The sequence below is a fragment of the Eurosta solidaginis genome, chromosome 5, assembly GCF_040869045.1.
Source record: "Eurosta solidaginis isolate ZX-2024a chromosome 5, ASM4086904v1, whole genome shotgun sequence".
Taxonomy (NCBI): domain Eukaryota; kingdom Metazoa; phylum Arthropoda; class Insecta; order Diptera; family Tephritidae; genus Eurosta; species Eurosta solidaginis.
In genome coordinates, this window is record NC_090323.1 from 261,647,089 (window position 1) to 261,672,996 (window position 25,908).

At 37.6% G+C, this 25,908-nt stretch overlaps 1 protein-coding gene across 1 annotated transcript in view; it reads left to right on the forward strand.

The window, feature by feature from the left end:
• LOC137251738 (iroquois-class homeodomain protein IRX-4-like) overlaps positions 1 to 25,908 on the forward strand; it is a 200,251-nt gene that overhangs the window by 25,609 nt on the left and 148,734 nt on the right. The window contains exon 2 of the mRNA XM_067786528.1: positions 21,333 to 21,944. Within this exon, the coding sequence (XP_067642629.1) occupies positions 21,333 to 21,944 (612 nt within the window). The remainder of the gene's footprint in view (positions 1 to 21,332; positions 21,945 to 25,908) is intronic.

The window sequence follows — 25,908 nt, forward strand, 5'->3', positions numbered from 1 at the left end:
GTGCGTAAAATATGGTGCGTTCACAGACATTTTTTTATAAAACAATAATGTAAGGCGCGATAACCTCAGAAGAGATCTTACGCCGAGCTTCTCTTTCAATTTAGGTTGTGTTCCTTTTAATTTTTCTTACAAATTGGCCGGACGGGACCTAATTGTTTTATGCCAACTCCGACCGGCATCTGCAAGCCTGATGAGTTTTCACTGAGAGCTTTTCATTGCAGAAATACACTCGGAGTGCTTGCCAAACACTGCCGAGGGGCGACCTCGCTTAGAAAAATTTTTTTCAATTGAAAAAACTTGTTTCCAAGATTTTGATGTTGCCTTGCACGGGGTGTGAACCCAGGATCGTCGGTGTGGTAGACAGAGAACGCTACCATCACACCACGTCAATCTAAAAAATCGTTTCAGAGTCGGTCAGATTAGTAATAGAAGGTCTAGTACTGGACTTTACCGGGTTTTTATTCCGAAAAGGGCTGCCCATATTCATAAAACTCCCCTCCCGATTACAACAACAACAGCATTAAATTAGTTATTGACACCATACCGTTGTGATCCATCGGGTTGTATAAAATTGATTAAAACTTGTTTTTTCGGGTGGAACAGTCGCTTGTGCTTTTTCTTATTCTATCAGTTTCTAACGTCCGTAAAAGCCGGTGGACTTTAAATTCTCCCAAAAGGGATGGAGGAGCCATACGTCCCGACTTATTACAAGAATTCGAGTTTATTGGGAAAATATCAGTTTGTCCATCCAAATTTATAGTAAGTTGTTCAAGTAACAAAAATTTTGAGTTGTGCGCCCAAATCTGTTCCAATTGCTGCTAAAATTCTAAAAACCAGTTTAAAAAAAAAAAAAAAAAAAACAAGTAATGAAGGTTAAGTTCGGGTGTAACCGAACATTACATACTCAGTTGAGAGCTATGGTGACAACATAAGGGAAAATCACCATTTAGCAAAATGAACAGAGGGAAACCCTGGAATGTGGTTATATGACATGTGTCAAATGGAAGGCATTAAAGGGTATTTTATGAGGGAGTAGGCCATAGTTCTATAGGTGGACGCCATTTAGGGATATAGCCATAAAGGTGGACCAGGGTTGACTCTAGAATGCGTTTGTGCAATATGGGTATCAAATGAAAGGTGTTAGTGAGTATTTTTAAAAGGGAGTGGGCCTTCGTTCTATAGGTTTTCGCCTTTTCGAGATATCGCCATAAAGGTGGACCAGGTGTGATCCTAGAATATGTTTGTACGATATGGGTATCAAATTAAAGGTATTAATGAGGGTTTTAAAAGGGAAAGGGTGGTAGTTGTATAGGTGGTCGCCGTTGCGAGATATCGCCATAAAGGTGGACCAGGGGTGACTCTAGAATGCGTTTGTGCAATATGGGTATCAAACGAAAGGTGTTAATGAGAGTTTTAAAAGGGAGTGGTGGTAGTTGTATATGTGAAGGCGTTTTCCAGATATCGACCAAAATGTGGACCACGGTGACCCAGAACATCATCTGTTGGATACCGCTAATTTATTTATATATGTAATACCTGCCAAGATTTCAAGGGTTTTTTATTTCGCCCTGTAGAACTTTTTCATTTTCTTCTACTTAATATGGTAGGTGTCACAACCATTTTACAAAGTTTTTTCTAAAGCTATATTTCGCGTCAATAAACCAATCCAATTACCTTACCATGTTTCATCCCTTTTTTCGTATTTGGTATAGAATTATGGCTTTTTTTCATTTTTCGTAATTTTCGATATCGAAAAAGTGGGCGTGCTCATAGTCGGATTTCGTTCATTTTTCATACCAAGATAAAGTGAGTTCAGATAAGTACGTGAACTAAGTTCAGTAAAGATATGTCGATTTTTGCTCAAGTTATCGTGTTAACGGCCGAGCGGAAGGACAGACGGTCGACTGTGTATAAAAACTCATAAAATCTATGCCCCTACCAAATTTCAAAAGGATTGGGAAATTTTTGTTCGACTTATGGCGTTAAAAGTATCGTAGACAAATTAAATGAAAAAGGGCGGAGCCACGCCCATTTTGAAATTTTCTTTTATTTTTGTATTTTGTTGCACCATATCATTACTTGAGTCGAATGTTGACATAATTTACTTTTATACTGTAAAGATATTAAATTTTTTGTTAAAATTTTACTTTAAAAAAATTTTTTTAAGTGGGCGTGGTCCTTCTCCGATTTTGCTAATTTTTTTTAAGCGTATATATAGTAATAGGAGTAACGTTCCTGCCAAATTTCATCACGATATCTTCAACGACTGCTAAATTACGGCTTGCAAAATTTTAAATTACCTTCTTTTAAAAGTGGGCGGTGCCACGCCCATTGTCCAAAGTTTTACTAATTGTCTATTCTGCTTCATAAGTTCCACTCATTTACCAAGTTTCATCGCTTTATCTCTCTTTGGTAATGAATTATTGCACTTTTTCCGTTTTTCGAAATTTTCGACATCGAAAAAGTAGGCGTGGTTATAGTTCAATATCGTTCATTTTAAATAGCGATCTGAGATGAGTGCTCAGGAACCTACATACCAAATTTCATCAAGATACCTCAAAATTTACTCAAGTTATCGTGTTAACGGGCGGACGGACGGACGGACATGGCTCAATCAAATTTTTTTTTATCCTGATTATTTTGATATATGGAAGTCTATATCTATCTCGATTCCTTTATACATGTAAAACCAACCGTTATCAAATCAAACTTAATATACTCTGTGAGCTCTGCTCAACTGAGTATAAATATGCAAATTGGCCAAAGTTTCATCCACTTAATTTGAGTAATTTACAAAATTTTCTCACATGGAGCATGCAGCTCCGCTTGCAAACTCTCTCATGTAGGTGTACCCCGTTTTTGTTCTACGCTCAGGGATGTTGACAAACATCAGAAAAAATATGTAAATGAACAATAGCAAATAAAGTAAGCAAAAAGTAAAGAAGAAAACTTTAAAAAGTGCAAAAACACCAAAGTAAACAAGAAGTTTGACCAAAGCTGGCCTCCTCCACAACTCTGCTTCTCAGTCACTTATCCCCAAATACATAAAAGCTCGTCTCATCCGTGCAGCGCCTTACCGCAAGGCTCGAGCACAGCAGGGGTTGAATTTGGTCGAACAATTTAATGTTTACGCTTTGCGTGTCTTGTTGTTTATGAGAACATTTAAACAAAAAAATTTTTTTTTTTAATTTGCTTTAAAAAATTTTAAGTTTGTTTTCTTTTAATTGTTTTTTGTATAGATACCATATTTCATTTTGCTTGCCATTTATGAATAAGCTGGTTGCTTTGAGGCAGTGGTTGAGCTAATTTGGCTTATGTTTCTTTTGTTGTTTTTTTTACACTTTATTTGTGGTTGCGTTGGCGTTAAATAAATAAAAGTAAGTCAGTATGTCAAAGGCAAACAAGTCAACTGAATTACTTCTTACAGAGTTTGTAAAAAAAATTTTAGCAACTCAACTGCAACTACATTAGACCGTTTTAAAGTATTTTTATACTCAGCTGAGCAGATCTCACAGAGTATATTAACTTTGTTCGCATAACGGTAATCCGTAACGGCATAAATTAATCGAGATAGATATAGACTTCTATATATCAAAATGATCTAAGTGAAAAAAGAAATTCATTAGCCATGTCCGTCCGTCTCTCCGTCTGTCCGTCCGTCTCTAAACACGATAACTTGAGTAAATTTTGAGGTATCTTGATGAAATTTGGTAAGTAGATTCCTGGGCGCTCATCTCAGATCGCTATTTAAAATGAACGAAATCGGACTACAACCACGCCCACTTTTTCGATATCGAAAATTTCGAAAAGCGGAAAAAATGCGATAATTCATTACCAAACACGGATAAAGCGATGAAACTTGGTAGGTGCATTGACCTTATGGCGCAAAATAGAAAATTAGAAAAATTTTGGACAATGGACGAAGCACCGCCCACTTTTAAAAGAAGTTAATTTAAAAGTTTTTTTTTTATTTATTTTTAATTTGGCAGTCGTTGAAGATATCATGATTAAATTTAGTAGGCACGTTACTCCTATTACTATATATGTGCTAAATAAAAATTAGGGAAATCGGATGACGAACACGCCCACTTTAAAAAAAAAATTTTTTTTAAGTCAAATTTTAACAAAAAATTTAATATCTTTACAGTATAAAAGTAAATTATGTCAACATTCGACTCAAGTAATGATATGGTGCAACAAAATACAAATATAAAAGAAAATTTCAAAATAGGCGCGGCTCCGCCCTTTTTCATTTAATTTGTCTAGGATACTTTTAATGCCATAAGTCGAACAAAAATTTACCAATCCTTGTGAAATTGGGTAAGGACATAGACTCTATTACGATAACTGGTTTCTGTGAAAATGGGCGAAACCGGTTGAAGCCACGCCCAGTTTTTATACACAGTCGACCGTCTGTCCTACTGCTCGGCCGTTAACACGATAACTTGCGCAAAAAACGATATATCTTAACTAAACTTAGTCCACGTGCTTATCTGAAGTCACTTTATCTTGGTATAAAATATGGCCGAAATCCGACTATGACCACGCCCACTTTTCCGATATCGAAAATTACGAAAAATGAAAAAAATGCCATAATTTTGTACCAAATATGAAAAAAGAGATGAAACGTGGTAATTGGATTGGTTTATTGACGCAAAATATAACTTTCGAAAAAGCTTTGTAAAATAGGTGTGACACCTACCATATTAAGTAGGAGAAAATGAAAAAGTTCTGCAGGGCGAAATCAAAGGCCCTTGGAATCTTGGCAGGAATACTGCTCGTGGTATGACGTATATAAATAAATTAGCGGTACCCGACAGAAGATGTTCTGGGTCACCCTGGTCCACATTTTGGTCGATATCACGAAAACGCCTTCACATATACAACTAAGGGCTACTCTCTTTTAAAACCCTCATTAATACTTTTAATTTGATACCCATATCGTACAAACACATTCTAGAGTCACCCCTGGTCCACCTTTATTGCGATATCTCGAAAAGGCGTCCACCTATAGAACTAAAGCCCACTATGTTTTAAATAATCATTAACACCTTTCATTTGAAACACATGTCATACAAACACATTCCAGGGTTACCCTAGGTTCATTTTGCTAAATGGTGATTTTCCCTTATTTTGTCTCCAAAGCTCTCAGCTGAGTATGTAATGTTCGGTTACACCCGAACTTAGCCTTCCTTACTGGTTTTTCCTCCAAATATTTGTATAACTTCTGCTTGTGGGTGAAAAATGGTATGTTAACTCTAAATTCGAAAGTTATTTAAATTAAAAGTGGAAATACCACGCCAAATGGTGTAATAAACCTCTTTTTCGCACAGATTTTTCGTAGGGAAAAACTTTTTTGAAACGGTATAATGCACAACAAAATCGAATTGTATGGAAGATGATGACAGTGTTGATAGCCAGTTCACAGGCCCATTTCATAAAGCCTTCCTGTAGTGCCGTAAAATATCGCGCAGGGCATTCAGAACTTTGCCCCTTACTATGATTTACAGAACACCTGCGTATGCAATCACTCGGCGGACAGTGACCACGAGGTCCATCAGGAGTTCATTTAATGCAGGTTAGGTTAGGTGGTAGCTGCCCTGATATGGGAAACTCACTTGGACAACATGAAGATCCGTTGTGATACCATATACAATAAAATAACGGTGACATAGATATAGCTACTTAGAAAATCGTTGGGTAGCAACGATAAGGTTCCGAATGATACCGATCTCAACCTTGGATAAATCCTCGGGAGATCCAAGAGAGTCGCGATCGAAGCACTTTCGCCTAGTTCTGACAAAAGCTGGGCATTTAAGCGTAAAGTGATTTGGTGATTCCACATCATCATCCTCCATACAGCTGCAGCAGGATGGAGTTTCCAGTATATTGAGACGTACCGCATGGATACCCATGGGACAGTGCCCTGTCAAAACCCCAATGACCATTGATAGTTGAGCCTCAGTGAACCCTATTATTTCGGCAGACCTCCTGTCATCCACTTTCGGCCAGAAAGATCGTGCTACCCTACAAGAGGTGGTGTCCGCCCAACGTTTGCTGAGCTGACTCGAGGCCCAGCTATGGAGGTGGCCAGCGGAATTCCGAAATCCCTGCAGCCATCTTCATCCGGTTCAGTTGTACCGATGCGGGCTAAGAGATCCGCTTAACATTTACCCAACGGGTATGGCCCGGGAACCAGATAATCATTTACTGCAACAACTAAGAGAATAATAGGCAGTAGACTTACTGAACGCAAAGTTCCTTTTGGATTTATATCTTCTTTATTGGTGTTTGTGAACACGTAAACACAGCTAAATGTATATAGGTTCGGTCTACACCCAGCAGGCAAAGCAACTTGTTATAAATTAAATTACAACTTTTATGGCTTCCAAACAATTTCAGGTATCTTTTTTGACATAAACATTTGTAGTGTTTTTCTCTTAAGACGAAGTACATTGAACAAGGAGGCCATCTCATGGGGTTTTCTCGTCATAAAGCTCGCATTGTATGTGAATGGTCCAAAGCACGGTCAAGACAACAACTAAAGAGCCAGATTATTAAAAAAAAACAAGAAAGTGCCTCTAACTTAGCTTAAGATTGAGTTAAGGAATACTCTCTGTAGTTTCTGAACCCACAAAGTTCTGGTAGAACTAAACCCTTTTTTGATTTGACTACTTAAATTTCGGGCTGCATTAGTTCGTTTTACACTACATTAATGGCTTAAGCATGAATACATAAAAATATGAAATTAAAATAAGACAGCCAACATTTAATTTCGAAAACAGCAACAACTCAAGCAACACAACAGTTGCTATAGTCATATACTCGGACTCCTTGACTGTAGGCGGCATTTTCCTTTGAGGACCTTAAAAATTTGTCAAAGGCTGTCACAAATTTGGTCGCTGATGGATTTACGATATTAGGGTAGAACAACTGCCGCTGCCCCACTAACATGGTTTTATATATTAGGCATATTGGACGACATTCGGTTAACCGCTCAATTGGGGTTGATGCCTCGCTTTGTTGCATACCACATACGCTCGTATTTATATTGACCAAAAACTGCTAACTAGCAACCGGTGACCAGTGGCTAACATCTACTAGAGGCCGTGCTGTGGCCAATTTGAGTTGTTGGTGCACTAAATTTAATTGCTTATAATAAACAAACGTGCAAAAATATCATTCGGGTGTAAATTATGTGTGAACGTGCGGATTGCGAAAATTGTGCAATAAAAGCCAAGCACCAGACAAAAAGTCAAGTAGAGACAAACTAGTGTATATATTTAAGTGAGCACCGTCTCGCAAAGCTCTTCAGCTCATTCTTGACACTCTACTATTGGAGCTAGCTGGAACAATAAAGCCATAGGACACTCTAGCATACTAAGCAAATACAGTTTTCTTCCTCCTAGCACGGATCACTGTGCGACCAAAACAGTTGAGGAAAGCAGCTTTATTGTAAGCACTCCCAGTAGGGATAAATGGGCGGACTCGGACAGATACCTTGATTTTGACGGCAGAATTTCCATTTATACCGAAGGTGCCAAGCTAAATGGAAGAGTTGGAGGTGGAGTCAATTGGATAGACCTAAATCACAAGCTCTCCTTCAGACTACCCTATCACTGCAATGTCTTCCAACCAGAAGTATTGGCCTTTACGGAAGCCGCAGTATAAAAGGGGTACACAGTTTCGGCAAGGCTGTTATCAACTCTTGACTTTTACTCGTTCAATTCTGAGCTTACACTAAACTGTCGCCGATATCTTCAAAGATGACGCAAAAGATCAGTGTACACCTCACATGGGTACCGGGGCACAGGTGCATCGAGGCATTTGGCAGATAAAGAAGCACATCCACCATCAGGCCGATGAAAGGTTGCTACAAGCACCGGGGTGTCGGACATCGAAGGAAACCTAGCCAAAATGGGATCCTTTAAGATCCCGTCACGTTTAATCCCTAAGTACGGATAAATTATTCACACTTTTAAGAGTACTAACTGGGCAATGCCTCAAATGTCACTGGCCTAAGTGAGCCCTCCAGGCAGCTAATTCATTCATTCATGCAGTATTGAAAATAAAAGTCAAGAGTGAACTTAAAACGCAGCTAAAATGCTGGTGTACGGAATTTCATCTACTTTGTACGCAGGACATCATAAACAGTATACATCCATCAGATAATATCCCCAAAGGTACATTGAACTTTTGAAAACGGATCCTCTACTAGAATGCCGGGCTTGCAGCAGAAGATGCGAAATATCGTCATCTGCAAAGTTATTAGTTGTCCTAGTGGTAGATACGTTCTTAGCAGTTTAACCACTGTGGGAAGAAAAGGAGAACATTTTCCTAAAAACTTTAATGTGATCCAGAAACAATTCCGGAGAAGCCCAAAAATGTTTCTGAATAGCCTTGAACGTTGCCAACCCAATCCCAAAATTATACCGAAGCTGTGGTGAAATGATCGTACTGATACAGAAAATAGTCCCTTAGAAAGTTTCAAAAACCTGAAATAGTTCTGAAACAATGGAGAGTTAGTCGCGGAAACAATCTCTTATCTACCGAGAAATTTCAAAATTCTGATAAAGTTTGAAAACAACACAGAAATAATGCCGAAAATGAACTTCAATCTTTCGAAATTATCTCTTTGAATCATCTAGGTCATCCAATCCACTCCTTCCGTGTGGTATCGCCAAAGCATAGCCTGAGATAGCTTCAGGGAACACCAGGACAGCAAAACACATTCACTTTAATTTGGTTTTGGGAGATTTTGAAGATTTTTTTGTGCTGGAGTTTTTGTATTTGGAAATTTCGGGACCCTCCCGGTTTTAGCACTTCCTAAACAAACCAAATATCTTTAATATCACACGTATATTTTCGGAACCACTCGAAACTTGATGTCCTATTTACCTGAGAGCAGGCCCGACGAGAGGGGGGGGGGGGATGGGTGGGATTCCCCCGTGCCCGGGTTTGTCAGGGGGCCCGCGATTTAGAAGTACTGAGACATTTTTTTAAATTCAGGTAAGTCTTTAGTTGTTCCATGTGCAAATTTTAAGCCGAATTTCAAAAGCAGCGAATATTGATAATGATTTTTTTCCTGGGCTGAGGAGACAATAAAAATATCAAACAAAAATGTATGTTTACATGAATCCGAAACCGTAAAGTTTTGTGGTGACACTGATGAAAGTTCATCTTCAAAAAGTCTTCCAACAATACCACCAACTCTGTATTAAAGTTCAGATTATTTAAACGACTTCGATATCGGTACCGTGAATAAAGAGTTTTTGCGATCTGAAGAAGTCAACGAAATAATTCGTCGAGGTCATCAAAAGTGTCCTGGTATTTTTCCACGTGATTGTCATGGCGAGGCATTTCCTACCTCGTTGTAAACAGAATCTTGCCAAATGGAGAGAAATTGGAGCGTGACTGGTTAGTATGGAGTGCCAGTAGCAATGCTTTTTATCGCCTACCATGTCGTCAATTAGGCACCAATACTTTAAATCGACCTAAAATTTGTTCTGCGGATATTCGAAATTCCAGGTATGGAAGAAGCTATGCGATAAATTGCCATCACACGAAAATATCCAAGATCATATTAAATGTTACATTACAAAATCTAATTCAAAAGTAGGCTACAATTGATACTCTTATCAATGAACAGCTAATCACTGAAACTGAAAAGTGCAAAGAAATTTTATATAGAATTTTGACACTATTTTATTTTTGGGTGAGAGGGGCCTAGCTTTCAGAGGCGAAAGTATATATACATATCTTGGTGAGCGAAACAGTGGACATTTTTTGGGCATCTTAGAATTCATAAGCCATTATGATCCGATACTTAGAGATCATTTATGGAAAATTTGTATTTCACAACAGCAGCACAAACTTGTACAAGTTCACTATGTTTCCACAGACTTTCAGAACGAGTTTATAGAAATTTGCGCAAAACACGTGAGGGAAACTATATTAGATCAACGCAAGAAAGCCAAATATATTGCCACTATCTATGATGCTACGCCTGATGCTAGTCACTTTGAACAGACTACGTTCATTTTGCGCTACCTCCATTTCAATTCGAAATCCACAAATTTTACAATTCAAGAAAGGTTTTTGGATTTCGTGGATTGTAACAAAAAACTGGTCAGGAAATCGCTGATTTAATTTGCCATATACTCTAGGTAAACATGAAATCCCATTAAAAGATTGTCGTGCATAAGTGTACGATAACGGCGCCAATATGAAACGAGCTTACAACGGAGCATTACGTCACATTCTTGACAAAAAATAGAATGCTGATTACTCGCCTTGTGCAACCCACAGTCTCAATTTATGTGGTGTTGATGCTGCAGAATTTTGTACGGCTGCCATTACTTTCTTCGGAGTTGTACAAAAATGTTTTACTATTTTCAGCAGCACTCCACAACGATGGGGCATCCTCAAAAAAAATGTCCCGAGCTCTCTCCATAGTCTTTCAGACAAAATCCAAATTTGACTGCGCAAGCATACGGCGATGTTACCGGCATTCTTAAGTACATCAACAAGTTCGAATGTATCTTGCTGTCCTCAATTTGGTTCAAAATACTGACTACCATTAATGAAAGAAACGTGGTTCTCCAAGCTAGAGACGCCACCATAGATGTTGAGGTCCGACATCTAGATGCCTTATTAGCTGATTTGAAATTGATCAGGAACCAATGGGAAACAATTTTAAACGAATGCCAAACAGTTGTTATTCAACATCTCGCAAAGTTTCCGGACATTCGAAAGAGAAAACCCAAAAGACATCCTGAAAATAATTTTAATGAGATGATTACGGATGATGCAGAGTCTGATTTTAAAAACAATACATTCCTGGTGATCGTTGTTTCGGTAATCACTGGCATTACTCAACGATTTGCAGCTATGAGAAATTTGAGCGAGACGTTTTCCTTTTTGTGGCAATTTGAAGACATGGATGAAACTACGGTTCGGGCGAGCGCAGCAAAAATACAAGTCGGACATTTTTCAAACCTTAGAATGCGAAATAACTCACTTGAAACACATTTACGAAGTTCATCGTGTTTATCTCAATAGCGAGTTTCAGGACTTGCCACGCTTTGTGTTGAATCCGTTTTGACAAGACAGTTAAATTTTGATATTATTATAAACTTGATATCCGAACTTTCTATATTGAATAATTAAAATTTATAATCATCATTAAATTTATCAGAAATGTATTAAAATGTTACCAAATAACCAGAAAAGATTATTTGGGACAATATGTGGCTGTTAAAAGAGAGCTTGATTTCTACGTTACAATAAAATGTATAAATAATAAATATTCTGTGTTAACTTTATTGCCAGCTCTTGGTCCAAAAATCATTTAGTTGATGTGGCAAACATTTTTTTTGATGTAATCCATCAGAAATGATTCATGAATGAGACGTCATTAATTCAAGTAAATCAAATGTATTAGTGGAGTTTTTATAGGGGGCCCGTAAATTGTTTAGTCCCAGGCACGGATTTTCTCTCTACGGCCCTGCCTGAAAGTTCTTACTTACATAGCTTATTCCTTGACCCTTTTATGTAACAATCTCTTTTCGGGAAATGTGTCAGATACCGATCCATAAAAATATAGCATTTATGACAAGATCCGCTTGAAATGTGATGCTTAGGTAGTCTCTTTTCTAGGTTATTGCTTGGGATGCCTCCTCTCCGAGAAATTAATTAGGCACAAACCTGTTTGATAAAATATTGAGATGCGGTCTGCTTTTGGAAAAATCGTATTTATGCTAAAGTTGGGAGATGAGTAGTGGGCGTTGTAAATTGAGAAGAATGAGGAAAGAGTTGTGAATAGAAAAAATATTGAAAGGAATAGGGGGCCTCGGGAAGGGACAGGGAAAGGTGGAGACAGAACCAGATAGAGTGGAAAAGGACAAGTAAGAGGGAAGAGGCAAGGGAGTGGAAAGAGGCTAGGGAGGGTAAGAGTAGAGGAAAATATAGAGTTAAAAAGGAAGATAGACGTATGGGGATATATTAAGAAGAAAACAAGTGGGAGACAACTTTGTGTTAAAACAAGTGAAAGAAATGACACTGGGAGAGTGGATTTGGGGTGAGAATTGTGAGTATAGCTTTTCAAAAAATTACAATTTCTGAAATTAGTTTTTTTACGCCTAAAACGCGCCAAGTATTAGCTAAGAATATATAAGTGTTAACATGTTTGTATAAACATTGCACTAAAGGTAACATAAAAATTAAATTGTAATGGCAATTGGAAATTTTTTTTATTTTCTGTTTTGATTTGTTCCACTAATAAGCCACATAACGCTGTCAGCTTTAGGAACAATGCAACTAATCTTTTCACGAAATGGCCAACATAGCAAGGTTGTCACGTGAGAGCCAATTACGGTGGATGTGATAGTACATATATACAATTAAACACATAGTTATGCCGATTATTGTCATCACCGCCGCCGCCGAAGGTCATAAATAACCTCGCAGCCAGAATGCGATCGCTAAATTTAGTTCTTGTTAGTTGTCCAAAGTATTTTAAAAAAAGCAGGCGCTTACGTTCACCGTTCAGCCAACACTAAAATATATCGTGAACACGAGGAAATTTTTTTTATGATATTCCGCTAAGGAGATTTCTTGAAACTTAATACTATATTTATACCTTTCATGAAAATGAAATGGTATATTAATTTCGTCACGAAACCCAAAATTGTAAGTCCTTAAAGGAAAATAGATAGACCCACCATTAAGTATACCGAAATAATCAGGTTGAAGAGCTGAGTTGATTTAGCCATGTCCGTCTGTCTGTTTGTATGCAAACTAGTCCTTCAATTTTTGAGATATCTTGATAAAATTTGGTGAGCGGTTGTATTTGGGTGTCCGATTAGACATTTGTCGGAACCGGCCGGATCGGACCACTATAGCATATATCCTCCATACAACCGATTTTTCAGAAAAAGAGGATTTTTGTAATATCTTACTCAATTTAACAGATTGAAGCTTTAAACTTCACCATATACTTTCGTATATTGCACATATTGTTGCCTGAAAAAATTGATGAGATCGGTCGTATATAGTATATATCCCCCACAACCGATTGTTCAGATAAGAAAATTTTCGTAAATACTGCCCTATTTTAAGAGCTAGAGGCTTCAAATTTCAACGAATGCTTACGTATATAGTATATATTGTTGTCTGAAAAAATCATAGAGATCGGTGGTAAATATATTATATACTTCAAATAAACTGTAATTTTTTCCCCTTTTTTACGGATTGAAGCTTCAAAATCCATCATTTTTCATCAAATAGTTACGTTTACGTCATATATTTTTGAAATACGTGATTCGTAGTCATATATTTTACATGCAGACCACAAAAAACGTGAAGCTTTGCATCCTCACACAAATTACCTACCTATTTTTATACTCAGTTGAGCAGAGCTCACAGAGTATATTAAGTTTGATTGGATAACGGTTGGTTGTACAGGTATAAAGGAATCGAGATAGATATAGACTTCCATATATCAAAATCATCAGGATCGAAAAAAAATTTGATTGATCCATGTCCGTCCGTCCGCCCGTTAACACGATAACTTGAGTAAATTTTGAGGTATCTTGATGAAATTTGGTACGTAGGTTCCTGCGGACTCATCTCAGATCGCTATTTAAAATGAACGATATCGGACTATAACCACGCCCACTTTTTCGATATTGAAAATTTCGAAAAACCGAAAAAGTGCAATAATTCATTACCAAAGACAGATAAAGCGATGAAACTTGGTTGGTGAGTTGAACTTATGACGAAGAATAGAAAATTAGTAAAATTTTGGACAATGGGCCTGGCACCGCCCACTTTTAAAAGAAGGTAATTTAAAATTTTGCAAGCTGTAATTAGGCAGTCGTTGACGATATAATGATAAACTTTGGCAGGAACGTTACTCCTATTACTATATGTTCGCTTAATAAAAATTAGCAAAATCGGAGAAGGACCACGCCCACTTTTAAAAAAAAATTTTTTTAAAAGTAAAATTTTAACAAAAAATTTAATATATTTACAGTATATAAGTAAATTATGTCAACATTCAACTCTAGTAATGATATGGTGCAACAAAATACAAAAAATAAAGAAAATTTCAAAATGGGCGTGGCACCGCCCTTTTTCATTTAGTTTGTCTAGGATACTTTTAATGCCAGAAGTCGAACAAAAATTTCCCAATCCTTTTGAAATTTGGTAGGGGAATAGATTTTATGGCGCTAACTGTTTTCTGTGAAAATGGGCGAAATCGGTTGAAGCCGCGCCTAGTTTTTATACACAGTCCACCGTCTGGCCTTCCGCATGGCCGTTAACACGATAACTTGAGCAAAAATCGACATATCTTTACTGAACTTAGTTCACGTACTTATCTGAACTCACTTTATCTTGGTATAAAAAATGAACGAAATCCAACAATGACCACGCCCACTTTTTCGATATCGAAAATTACGAAAAATGAAAAAAATGCCATAATTCTATACCAAATACGAAAAAAGGGATGAAACATGGTAATTGAATTGGTTTATTGACGCGAAATATAACTTTAGAAAAAACTTTGTAAAATGGTTGTGACACCTACCATATTAAGTAGAAGAAAATGAAAAGTTCTGTAGGGCGAAATAAAACACCCTTAAAATCTTGGCAGGTATTACATATATAAATAAATTAGCGGTATCCAACAGATGATGTTCTGGGTCACCCTGGTCCAAATTTTGGTCGATATCTTGAAAACGACTTCACATATACAACTACCACCACTCCCTTTTAAAACTCTCTTTAATACCTTTAATTTGATACCAATATCGTACAAATACATTCTAGAGTCACCCCTGGACCACCTTTATGGCGATATCTCGAAAAGGCGACCACCTATACAACTACCACCACTCCCTTTTAAAACCCTCATTAGTACCTTTAATTTGATATCCATATCGTACAAACACATTCACATGGTCCACCTTTATGGCGATATTTCGAAACGGCGTCCACCTATAGAACTAAGGCCCACTCCCTTTTAAAATACTCATTAACACCTTTCGTTTGATACCCATATTGTACAAACGTATTCTAGAGTCACCCCTGGTCCACCTTTATGGAGATATCTCGAAAAGGCGACCACCTATAGAACGAAGGCCCACCGCCTTTTAAAAATACTCATTAACACCTTTCATTTGATACCCATATCGTACAAACAAAGTCTAGAGTCACCCCTGGTCCACCTTTATAGCGATATCTCGAAAAGGCACCTACCTATACAACTACCACCACTCCCTTTTAAAACCCTTATTAATACCTTTAATTTGATACGCATATCTTACAAACACATTCTAGAGTCACCCCTGGTCCACCTTTATGGCGATATTTCGAAACGGCGTCCACCAATAGAACTAAGGCCACTCCCTTTTAAAATACTCATTAACACCTTTCGTTTGATACCCATATTGTACAAACGTATTCTAGAGTCACCCCTGGTCCACCTTTATGGAGATATCTCGAAAAGGCGACCACCTATAGAACGAAGGCCCACCCCTTTTAAAAATACTCATTAACACCTTTCATTTGATACCTATATCGTACAAACAAAGTCTAGAGTCACCCCTGGTCCATCTTTATAGCGATATCTCGAAAAGGCGACCACCTATACAACTACCACCACTCCCTTTTAAAACCCTCATTAATGCCTTTAATTTGATATCCATATCGTACAAACACATTCACATGGTCCACCTTTATGGCGATATTTCGAAACGGCGTCCACCTATAGAACTAAGGCCCACTCCCTTTTAAAATACTCATTAACACCTTTCGTTTGATACCCATATTGTACAAACGTATTCTAGAGTCACCCCTGGTCCACCTTTATGGAGATATCTCGAAAAGGCGACCACCTATAGAACGAAGGCCCACCCCTTTTAAAAATACTCATTAACACCTTTCATTTGATACCCATATCGTAAAAACAAAGTCTAGAGTCACCCCTGGTCCACCTTTATAGCGATATCTCGAAAAGGCGACCACCTATACAACTACCACCACTCCCTTTTAAAACCCTCATTAATACCTTTCATTTGATACGCATGTCATACAAACACATTCCAGGGTCTCCCTCGGCTCATTTTCCTAAATGGTAATTTTCCCTTATGTTGTCACCATAGCTCTCAACTGAGTATGTAATGTTCGGTTACACCCGAACTTAACCTTCCTTACTTGTTTATTTTATATTTATACTAAAAATCGTTTAGGTATGTAGATCTGTTCACTATATATTTCTTATCTTATACATCCGATTATTCGGAGATTACGAACGAGATAAAATTATTGTTCAGCCCCATTCATGAAAGGTATGAAGTATTCGGCACAGCCGACGACAGTCCCGTCCTTACATGTTTTCCTTGGTGTTAAGAATAATTTTCTGTAAAGTGGAGGAAATTGCATAATAAATAAAATTAAATTGTATAAATGTGCCGGCCGTGGATTTCTAGTCGCGCTGCTCCTTTTGTAAATATTGTGAGAAAAATTCAATATAAAGTATCCCCGATTTAAAAATTTAACAAAATATTTCACTCAATTAATGAAAAGTTTTATACAAAAATTAAAAATTCTTACTGACTAAACAAAAAATTTTTGAATTTTAAAGAAAGTTTGTTTGTAAGTAAACATCAAAAAAACGTTGCAACTCCTATGACAAATGTAAATTTGTGGCACATATGTATACTTACATATCATTTGAGGCTCTGGCTACTCCCAAGAAGACTCAAAGTGATAAAAACCTAAGCTTTCTTAAGAGTAGAAGAAGTCACCGGGTGTTCAATTACCCACACGTAGCGGACAAATGGACTCGTCGGTAAACTGAAATTATGAATATAATGCCGGGAAAAATATTTTGAACTGAGCTTATAAACATTACCAGCTTCCAATTTAAAATTAGCCTACTTTCATATTAAAAAAAAAGATGATAAAAAAATTTTAAGGACTACCTTTATATAAATGGACCAAAAAATAGAAGGCAATTTTTCTTTTAATACAGACATAGTCTTGTTGAATTTTGACTAAAAAACTTCAACAATAGCTCTTGTAAAAGAATTTTGGGATTTAAAACTGTAAAGGTGGAGGGCAATCTTTAAATTTAAGGCAAACCATGTACTTGGGATTAAGTAATTGATTATTTAAAATTTAAACACGCGCTCTACCTTTATAATTTAAAATCGCAATTTTTTACAAGAGCAATGTTAAAGCTTTTTAGTTAAAATTCAACAAAACTATGTCGGTATTAAAGGAAAAATTGCCTTCTATTTTTTGGTCCATTTATATAAAGGTTGTCCTTAACATTTTTTTAACATCTTTTTATTTTAAATTTTTTAGTACTGCGTACAAAAAGGCAATTGCAACTTTCATTAGTAATTTAAGTAATTCCTAAGTGAAAATTCTTATCTTTATTTATTTGTTCAAAATAGCAAGATTTAATAGAATTAGTGGACTTTCGCTGAAAACACTGGCGAAAACAAGAGAATTCCACCTCGCGTCAAAACAAGCGAATTCCACCTCGTTTGTCAGATATTTAATTTGCACAGCTGAAAATCGTGGTGAAATTTGCATACGCCTGAAAATCTAAAAGAATCTTGGTGAAAATCGCGTACGCCTAAAAGTATGCAAGGACGTGCATTGAGTTGGGCCTTCAACGAGGTGGAATTCTACAACGCCTGCAACACTCAGGAGGCTAGCCATGAAGGTATGGCCTAATCTTCTAAATAGTTCGACTTGTGCGTTACGTAGCTCAAATTTTTTGATCAAATATTGCACTGTCACCGAGTTTTAAACTACATTTCAAGTTTCAAGTCTCTAGATATCCAGGAAGATATTAAAAATCGATTGCAATAAAAATCGATAGCGGAGTTTTTTTGATAAAATATTGCATTGTCACCGAATTCTGACTTACGGCCCAAGTTTCATGTCTCTAGCTCATCGGGAAGTTACTCGAAAATCGATCGCAAGATTCCCCTCGTCGGATTTGCAGTTATCTTGAATAGCGCGCCTCCTAGCGGAGCTTTGTTTTCTATAAGTTGTATTGTCACCAGGCCTCTAACTAAGTGCCAAGCTTCAAGCCTCTAGGTAACCGGGCAGTTAGTTAAAAATGGATTGAAAGGTTCCCAAATTAAAATTTGTTTTCTTACTATCTCGATCCGCGTGCCACCTAGCGAATTTTTTTTTGATCAAATGTTGCATTGTCACCGGGTTCTGATCCACGGCCCAAGTTTCTAGCTCACCGGCAAGTTACTCAAAAATCGATCGCAAGATTCCCCTCGTTTTTCAGGGAATTGTAGTTATCCCAATTAGCACGCCACTTAGCGGAACTTTGTTTTATATAAATTGGATTGCCACTGGGTCGCGAATTATGTGCTAAGTTACAAGTCTCTTGATAACCGAATTGATAAAAATGGATTGAAAGATTCCCAAATTAAAATTAATTTTCCTAATATCTCGATCCATGCGCCACCTAGCGGATTCTTTTTTTTGATAAAATATTGAATTGTCACCGGTTTATGACTTACAGCTCAAGTTTCATATCTCCAGCTCACCGGGAAGTTACTCAGAAATCGATTGCAAGATTCCCTGCGTTTTTTTCGTTTATCTCGATTCGTCTGCCACCTGGTGGCATTTTGTTTTTCACGAATTGTAGTGCCATCGACTCGCAAACTATGTGGTAAGTTCCAAGTCTCTGGATCACCGAGAAGTTAATTAAAAGTCGATCGCAAAATTTCCATTTTAAAATAAATTTTCTGTATATCTCGATCCGTGCGCCACTTAGCGGATTTTTTCACTTGAATTGTAATGTCTCCCAGATCTGAACTATGTTCTAAGTATCAAGTATCTAGCTCAACGGGAAGTTACCGAAAAAGACTTTCTCGTGGGTCAAAAATTCGTATGGAAATGAGGGGACAAAGATGAAAGGGACTTAATATAAAGGTAAAAGGTAATAAAATCGTTTTGGTTTTACGAAGCCCATTGTAATCAATGTTTTGAACACAAGTTTGCACACTTTGTCCTACATTTTCAAAATTGGATTCAGGGTCCATTCAGTTTTAGCTTTAAAATTTCTACACCTGAGCTACGCAATGACATCCAGTCAGAGAGATTATGATTGAGAGGGCGACAAATCTGGTCCAATAGTTATTCCCTGACATTTAAAGGTATATATTAAGTATCTAGTTCGCTTAGTCTATTGTAGGCTTACGTAGCTCGGTAGCATGGCGTGACATCCGTCAGAGGGTCTTCGTAACTAAACTCTTAGCATCTGCGAAAGTGACGTCGACGAAGGCATGAGGACAGCGTCACAGTCCTTCAAGTTCTGTATCAGGGGTGTGCACAGGGTGTGAGAAGCCAGGAGCTTATGATTTTATCTCATACAAATGCTTCTGCTGGAACAAAGGTGGAGGCGATGTAGGAAATGGTGCATAGAATGGATCCTATTCGAACTTTGGAGATTGTACCACTTAAATATAGCCTTATAAACTGGATACGCCACTTGACGCAAGCAATAACTCGAATTTTGTTTGACTATCTGCCTATCTGCTAGTCGTTAAAAATGTACCACGAGAGACATGACTATTAATGGACGTTGAAAGAATGTAGGCTTAAACGAGGCATTTAGTCGCCTCTGGGAGTTAACAGCAGTGAGCCACAAATGGCCTAAAGAATTCGCGTCGAAGAATAGTACTAGGGGTTAGCCCACAAAATCTCCTTCGGTGAAACACGCTTTGCTAGAGGCATACAGAGAAGAGTACAACCTTTTTAGGTATGGATGTGGGAAAGCCCCTCCGCAAAAAACTATACCTTGTATGACAATTTTCAAACTATACGCGAGAAATTAAATCGGATTACATTGAAACACAAGCCAATGGTCCTTGAAAAACCCCCGAGTTGCTGCAATACATATAACTGGCTACCCAAAACATCGATTTCTTAAATACACATAAAAATGATTTCTCTGTTTTAGTTTCTTAAACAACAAACTATTTATGGCAATTACTCTGCCGCCGCCGATTAAGTGACCGGCGTAAACCTCTAATACAAAGGTACTGACATATATTTAAACGTAGACTTTTAAGTTTATTGCCTAGTACATATGTAAGTACATGTATATTTTTTTAAAATGCTACAGTATATTGAATCGCCTGCAACAATACAATTTATTCGAATTAGTTCTCATTAAAATAATATTCATCTAATTGCATTGCAAAATGGGGCACTGAAGCGCGAAGTATACCCATACATATAACACATGCCTCTCATTCGTATGTTTGTATAAAATACACCCATAATGTGGCAGTTTCAAATTAACAATCCGTTTTCAAAAATATCGAAGTTCGAGTGCAACTACAGAATTATAAGAAAGTGTAAATTTATAAATGTTTCAATCTGGGATACTAACAGACAATATATCTGCCTTAACTTTCTATGTAAGACACCAGCTCGCTCAGAAGAGTTGGTTGACAGAAGTCTGTAGGATGTTAAAATTTCAATCGTTTACGACGATATAAATTAAGGTGGGGGTTTTGGAATAGTAAAACTATGTTCATCGCGACATAAATGTTTCCTTACAAATCGTATCAGGAATGTTCAAAGTTTTATGAAAAGTGAGCTCTAACTTTTAGTACTCCATTTCAATAGCTATATATATTCTGGAAATTGAATGGTCTACAGTGGGTTTTAAGGGACTGATCAGCGCATACAAAGCTTTATATCTTCTGAGCTTCCGCAACCCAATTGTCAACCTCAACTCCCGTTACAAATATGAATGTATCGTACGCATTTTAAGCAAGGTTCTGGCGATCTCAAGTTCCCCATGGAACTAGGCTGGGGGGCTTTATGGCCTAGAAGCTTAGTACCGTTAAGTGATTTGTTACCGGAACATATCGGATCTGTATCGGGAAAAGCACCAATAACTTTGAGTGTCTTTATCGTTAATACAACAACAACAACAATCTAAAAAAATTACCAAAACAATTTTTTATAATTTGACTCGTTCACTAGTTGTGCGAGGCTAAATTGTAACTTCAAATGATACCAAATTCCCTATGCGATTTGTATCAAAAAATTAAACTCGCGATGAGGCACCTCTATATACTAAAATAAAAAGATGACATTTATTAAGGCTATCGTTTTGGATGTCCTGAACAATAATTTCACTATACCAAAAAAAATATTTTCTATTTGGCCCACCCTAATATACACACGAATGTATTTATGTTAAGCAACGAACTACATATACTATTTTTCGCAACGATATTATATATCTACGGTATTTTACTTATTCATTTCAGTATCTCTCAGCTGGCGGTGCACTTTCAACTCTACATCCGATCTCACAATCACCAATAGCTGCCACAACGCCTGCGCATCCGCCTGCTTCAATTAGCCCACCTTCCAATGGTCACGATAGCAACGTGAGTAGCAGTGGTGGTGGTGGTGAACATAATAGCGGCACATTAACACCTGAACCAGCTTCACAAGCCTCCAATAATGGTACACCCAGCGGTGCTGGCAGTAGCGCTAGTGCTGGTGGTAGTAGTGAAAGTACTTGCTTAGGTGCTTACGCACAATGCCCAACGGCTGGTGCAATAGCCAGTATACCGCCACCACCACCATCATTGGCCGCAACACAACACCCGCTTGCCTCCTCTACAGTTTGCTGTGATAATGGTCGACCCGTTATGACAGATCCCATGACTGGACAAACGGTTTGCTCGTGTCAATACGATCCAACACGCTTAGCTTTAAGTAGTTATGCGCGTATGCAATCAGCGGCAGCAGTGGCGGCTTCAGCGAGTGCTCAAACGCCTTCAGTGGGCGTTTATGGTACACCATATCCTTCGAACGAGCAAAATCCATATCCCAGTATTAGTGTGGACAGTGGGCCCTTCTATTCAAGTTTGGTGAGTACAAATTGTAAACTTTTACATTGAAATTACTCAGTATGGTAAAATTTATTTAAGAATAATTATGCTAGTTTAAATTTAGAAAGGCTGAGACATCAAAGATCTGGCGCAAGAAATGGATTTTGTCGCAAGGTTGAACGTGGAACTTTTTAACTGGCATTTTTGAAAGAAAACAATTCCTAAAAACGGTTACTAAAATAACGAGTAAAAATATAGTTTAAACAAGTAAGGAAGGCTAAGTTCGGGTGTAACCGAACATTACATACTCAGTTGAGAGCAATGGAGACAAAATAAGGAAAATCACCATGTAGGAAAATGAACCTAGGGTAACCCTGGAATGTGGTTGTATGACATGTGTATCAAATGGAAGGTATTAAAGAGTATTTTAAGAGAGAGTAGGCCATAGTTCTATGGATGGACGCCATTTAGGGATATCGCCATAAAGGTGGACCAGGGCTGACTCTAGAATTTGTTTGTACGATATGGGTATCAAATGAAAGGTGTTACTGAGCATTTTAAGAGGTAGCGGGCCTTAGGTCTATCGGTGGATGCCTTTTCGAGATATCGCCATTAAGGTGGGCCAGGGGTGACTCTAGAATATGTTTGTACGATATGGGTATCAAATGAAAGGTGTTAATGAGTATTTTCAAAGGGAGTGATCCTTAGTTCCATAGGTGGACGCCGTTTCGAGATATCGCCATAAAGGTGGACCAGGGGTGACTCTAGAATGTGTTTGTGCGATATGGGAATGAAAGGTGTTACTGAGCATTTTAAGAAGGAGTGGGCATTGGGTCTATAGGTGGACGCCTTTTCGGGATATCGCCTTTAGGGTGGGCCAGGGGTGACTCTAGAATGTTTGTACGATATGGGTATCAAACAAAATATGTTACTGAGCATTTTAAGAGGGAGTGGGCATTAGGTCTATAGGTGGACGCCTTTTCGAGATATCGCCATTAGGGTGGGGCAGGGGTGACTCTAGAATGTTTGTACGATATGGGTATCAAACGAAAGGTGTTACTGATCATTTTAAGAGGGAGTGGGCATTAGGTCTATAGGTGGACGCCTTTTCGAGATATCGCCATTAGGGTGGGCCAGGGGTGACTCTAGAATGTTTGCGAGATATGGGTATCAAACGAAAGGTGTTACTGAGCATTTTAAGAGGGAGTGGGCATTGGGTCTATAGGTGGACGCCTTTTCGAGATATCGCCATTAGGGGGGGCCAGCGGTGACTGTAGAGTGTGTTTGTACGATATGGATATCAAATTAAAGGTATTAATGAGGGTTTTAAAAGCGAGTGGCCCTTAGATGTATATGTGAATGCGTTTTCGCGATATCGACCAAAATGTGGACCAGGTGATCCAGAAAATCATCTGTCGGGTACTGCTAATTTATTTATATATGCAATACCACTAACAGAATTCCTGCCAAGATTCCAAACGCTGTTGATTTCGCCTTGTAGAACTTTTTCATTTTCTTCTAGTTAATATGGTAGGTGTCACACCCATTTTACAAAGTTTTTTCCAAAGTTATATTTTGCGTCAATAAACCAATCTAATTACCATGTTTCATCCCTTTTTTCGTATTTGGTATAGAATTATGGCATTTTTTTCATTTTTCGTAATTTTCGATATCGATAAAGTGGGCGTGATTATGGTCGGATTTCGGCCGTTTTTTATACCAAGATAAAGTGAGTTCAGGTAAGTACGTGGACGAAGTTTAGTAAAGATATATCGGTTTTTGCTCAAGTTATTGTGCTAACGGCAAAGCGGAAGGCCAGACGGTGGACTGTGTATAAAAACTGGTCGTGGCTTCCACCGATTTCGCCCGTCTTCACAGAAAACAGTTACCGTCGTAGAATCTATGCCCCTACCAAAGTTAAGAAGGATTGGTAAATTTTTGTTCGACTTATGGCATTAAAAGTATTCTAGACAAACTAAATGAAAATGGGCGGAGCCACGCCCATTTTGAATTTTTCTTTTATTTTTGTATTTTGTTGCATCACATGATTACTGGAGTTGAATGTTGACTTAATTTACTCATATACAGTAAAGATATTAAATTTTTTGTTAAAATTTAAATTTAAAAAAATTTTTTTTTAAAAAGTGGGCGTGTTCTTCATAAAATTTTGCTAATTTTTATTGAGCGCATATATATTAATAGTAGTAACGTTCCTGCCAAATTTCATCATGATATCTTCAACGACTGCCAAATTACAGCTTGCAAAACTTTTAAATTATCTTCTTGTAAAAGTGGGCGGTGCCACGCCCATTGTCCAAAATCTTACTTACTTTCTATTCTGCGTCATAACGTCAACCCATCTACCAAGTTTCATCACTTTGTCCGCCTTTGGCAATGAATTATCGCATTTTTTCGGTTTTTCGAAATTTTCGATATCGAAAAAATGGGTGTGGTTATAGTCCGATATCGTTCATTTTAAATAGCGATCTGAGATGAGTGCCCAGGAATCTACGTACCAAATTTCATCAAGATTTACTCAAGTTATCGTGTTAACGGACAGACGGACGGACGGACATGGCTCGATCAATTTTTTTTTCGATACTGATGATTTTGATATATGGAAGTCTATATCTATATCGATTCCTTTATACCTGTACAACCAACCGTTATCCAATCAAAGTTAATATACTCTGTGAGCTCTGCTTAACTGAGTATAAAAACTAAAAAAACACGCAAATATGGTGCCGTTTTAGTATCTACAATCCACTTAGATATTTGGTGTTGATATCACCGTAGCACAGCGGTTCGTGTCTCCGCTATTAAGCACAACTAGTTTTGTAGCGAGTTATTTAACCACTGCGGCGAGTCTGCAATAATTGCCGCTAGATGGGTCTAACTCTCTTTTGCGCGCTTAGTCTAGAGAGCTACAAACGAGCATATATACAAACAAGTAAGGAAGGCTAAGTTCGGGTGTAACCGAACATTATATACTCAGCTGAGAGTTTTGGAGACAAAATTGTATTGGTCATGGATACATACAAATGGTAATACTAAAAAGTGGAAAAAGTTGCCCTTGCTATCTTTCTTCAACTATCAATTCGTTTTAGTTGAATTTTTTTTTTTTTAATATGAAAATTTGGTTAAATTTGAGCGCGTTTCTTTATAATTTTTATTAAATCACCCCTGAAATATTTTCGAAGCGCTCTTAATTATTTTCTTTATTCTTAATTTACTTCATTCATTTTAAAAAGCGATCTGAGATGAGTGCCAAGGAATCTACATACCAAATTTCAAAATTTACTCAAGTTATCGTGTTTACGGACAGACGGACGGACGGCCGAGCGGACATGGCTTAATTAATTTCTTTTTCACCCTGATATTTTTGATATATGGAAGCCTAAATTTTTTTCGATTAGTTTATACCGTTACGGAATACCGTTATGCGAAGAAAATTAATATACTCTGTTAGCTCTGCTCATCTGAGCATAATTATAGCTGCGTTGGTTTCGTAGAGTTTCGTAGGTGGTTTATAAGTGGTTTTTAATTCCATATCACATACGTTTGGGAAATATCGACCAAATTGTAGACCAAGGGTGACGTTTTTTGGAACGATTTTCCTTCATCCTTTGTCAAATAAGGGAAAATCGCCATTTAGGAGAAGAAACCTAGGGTAACCCTGGAATGCGTTTGTATGACATGGGTATCAAATGAAAGGTGTTAATGAGTATTTTAAAAGTGAACGGGCCTTGGTTATATAGGTGGACGCCTTTTCGAGATATCGCCATAAAGGTGGACCAGGCTGACACAGAACATCATCTGTCGGGTACCGCTAATTTATTTATATATATAATACCACGAACAGTATTCCTGCCATGATTCCAAGGGCTTTTGATTTCGCCCTGCAGAACTTTTTAATTTTCTTCTACTTAATATGGTAGGTGTCACACCCATTTTACAAAGTTTTTTAAAGTTATATTTTGCGTAAAAAAACCAATTAAATCAC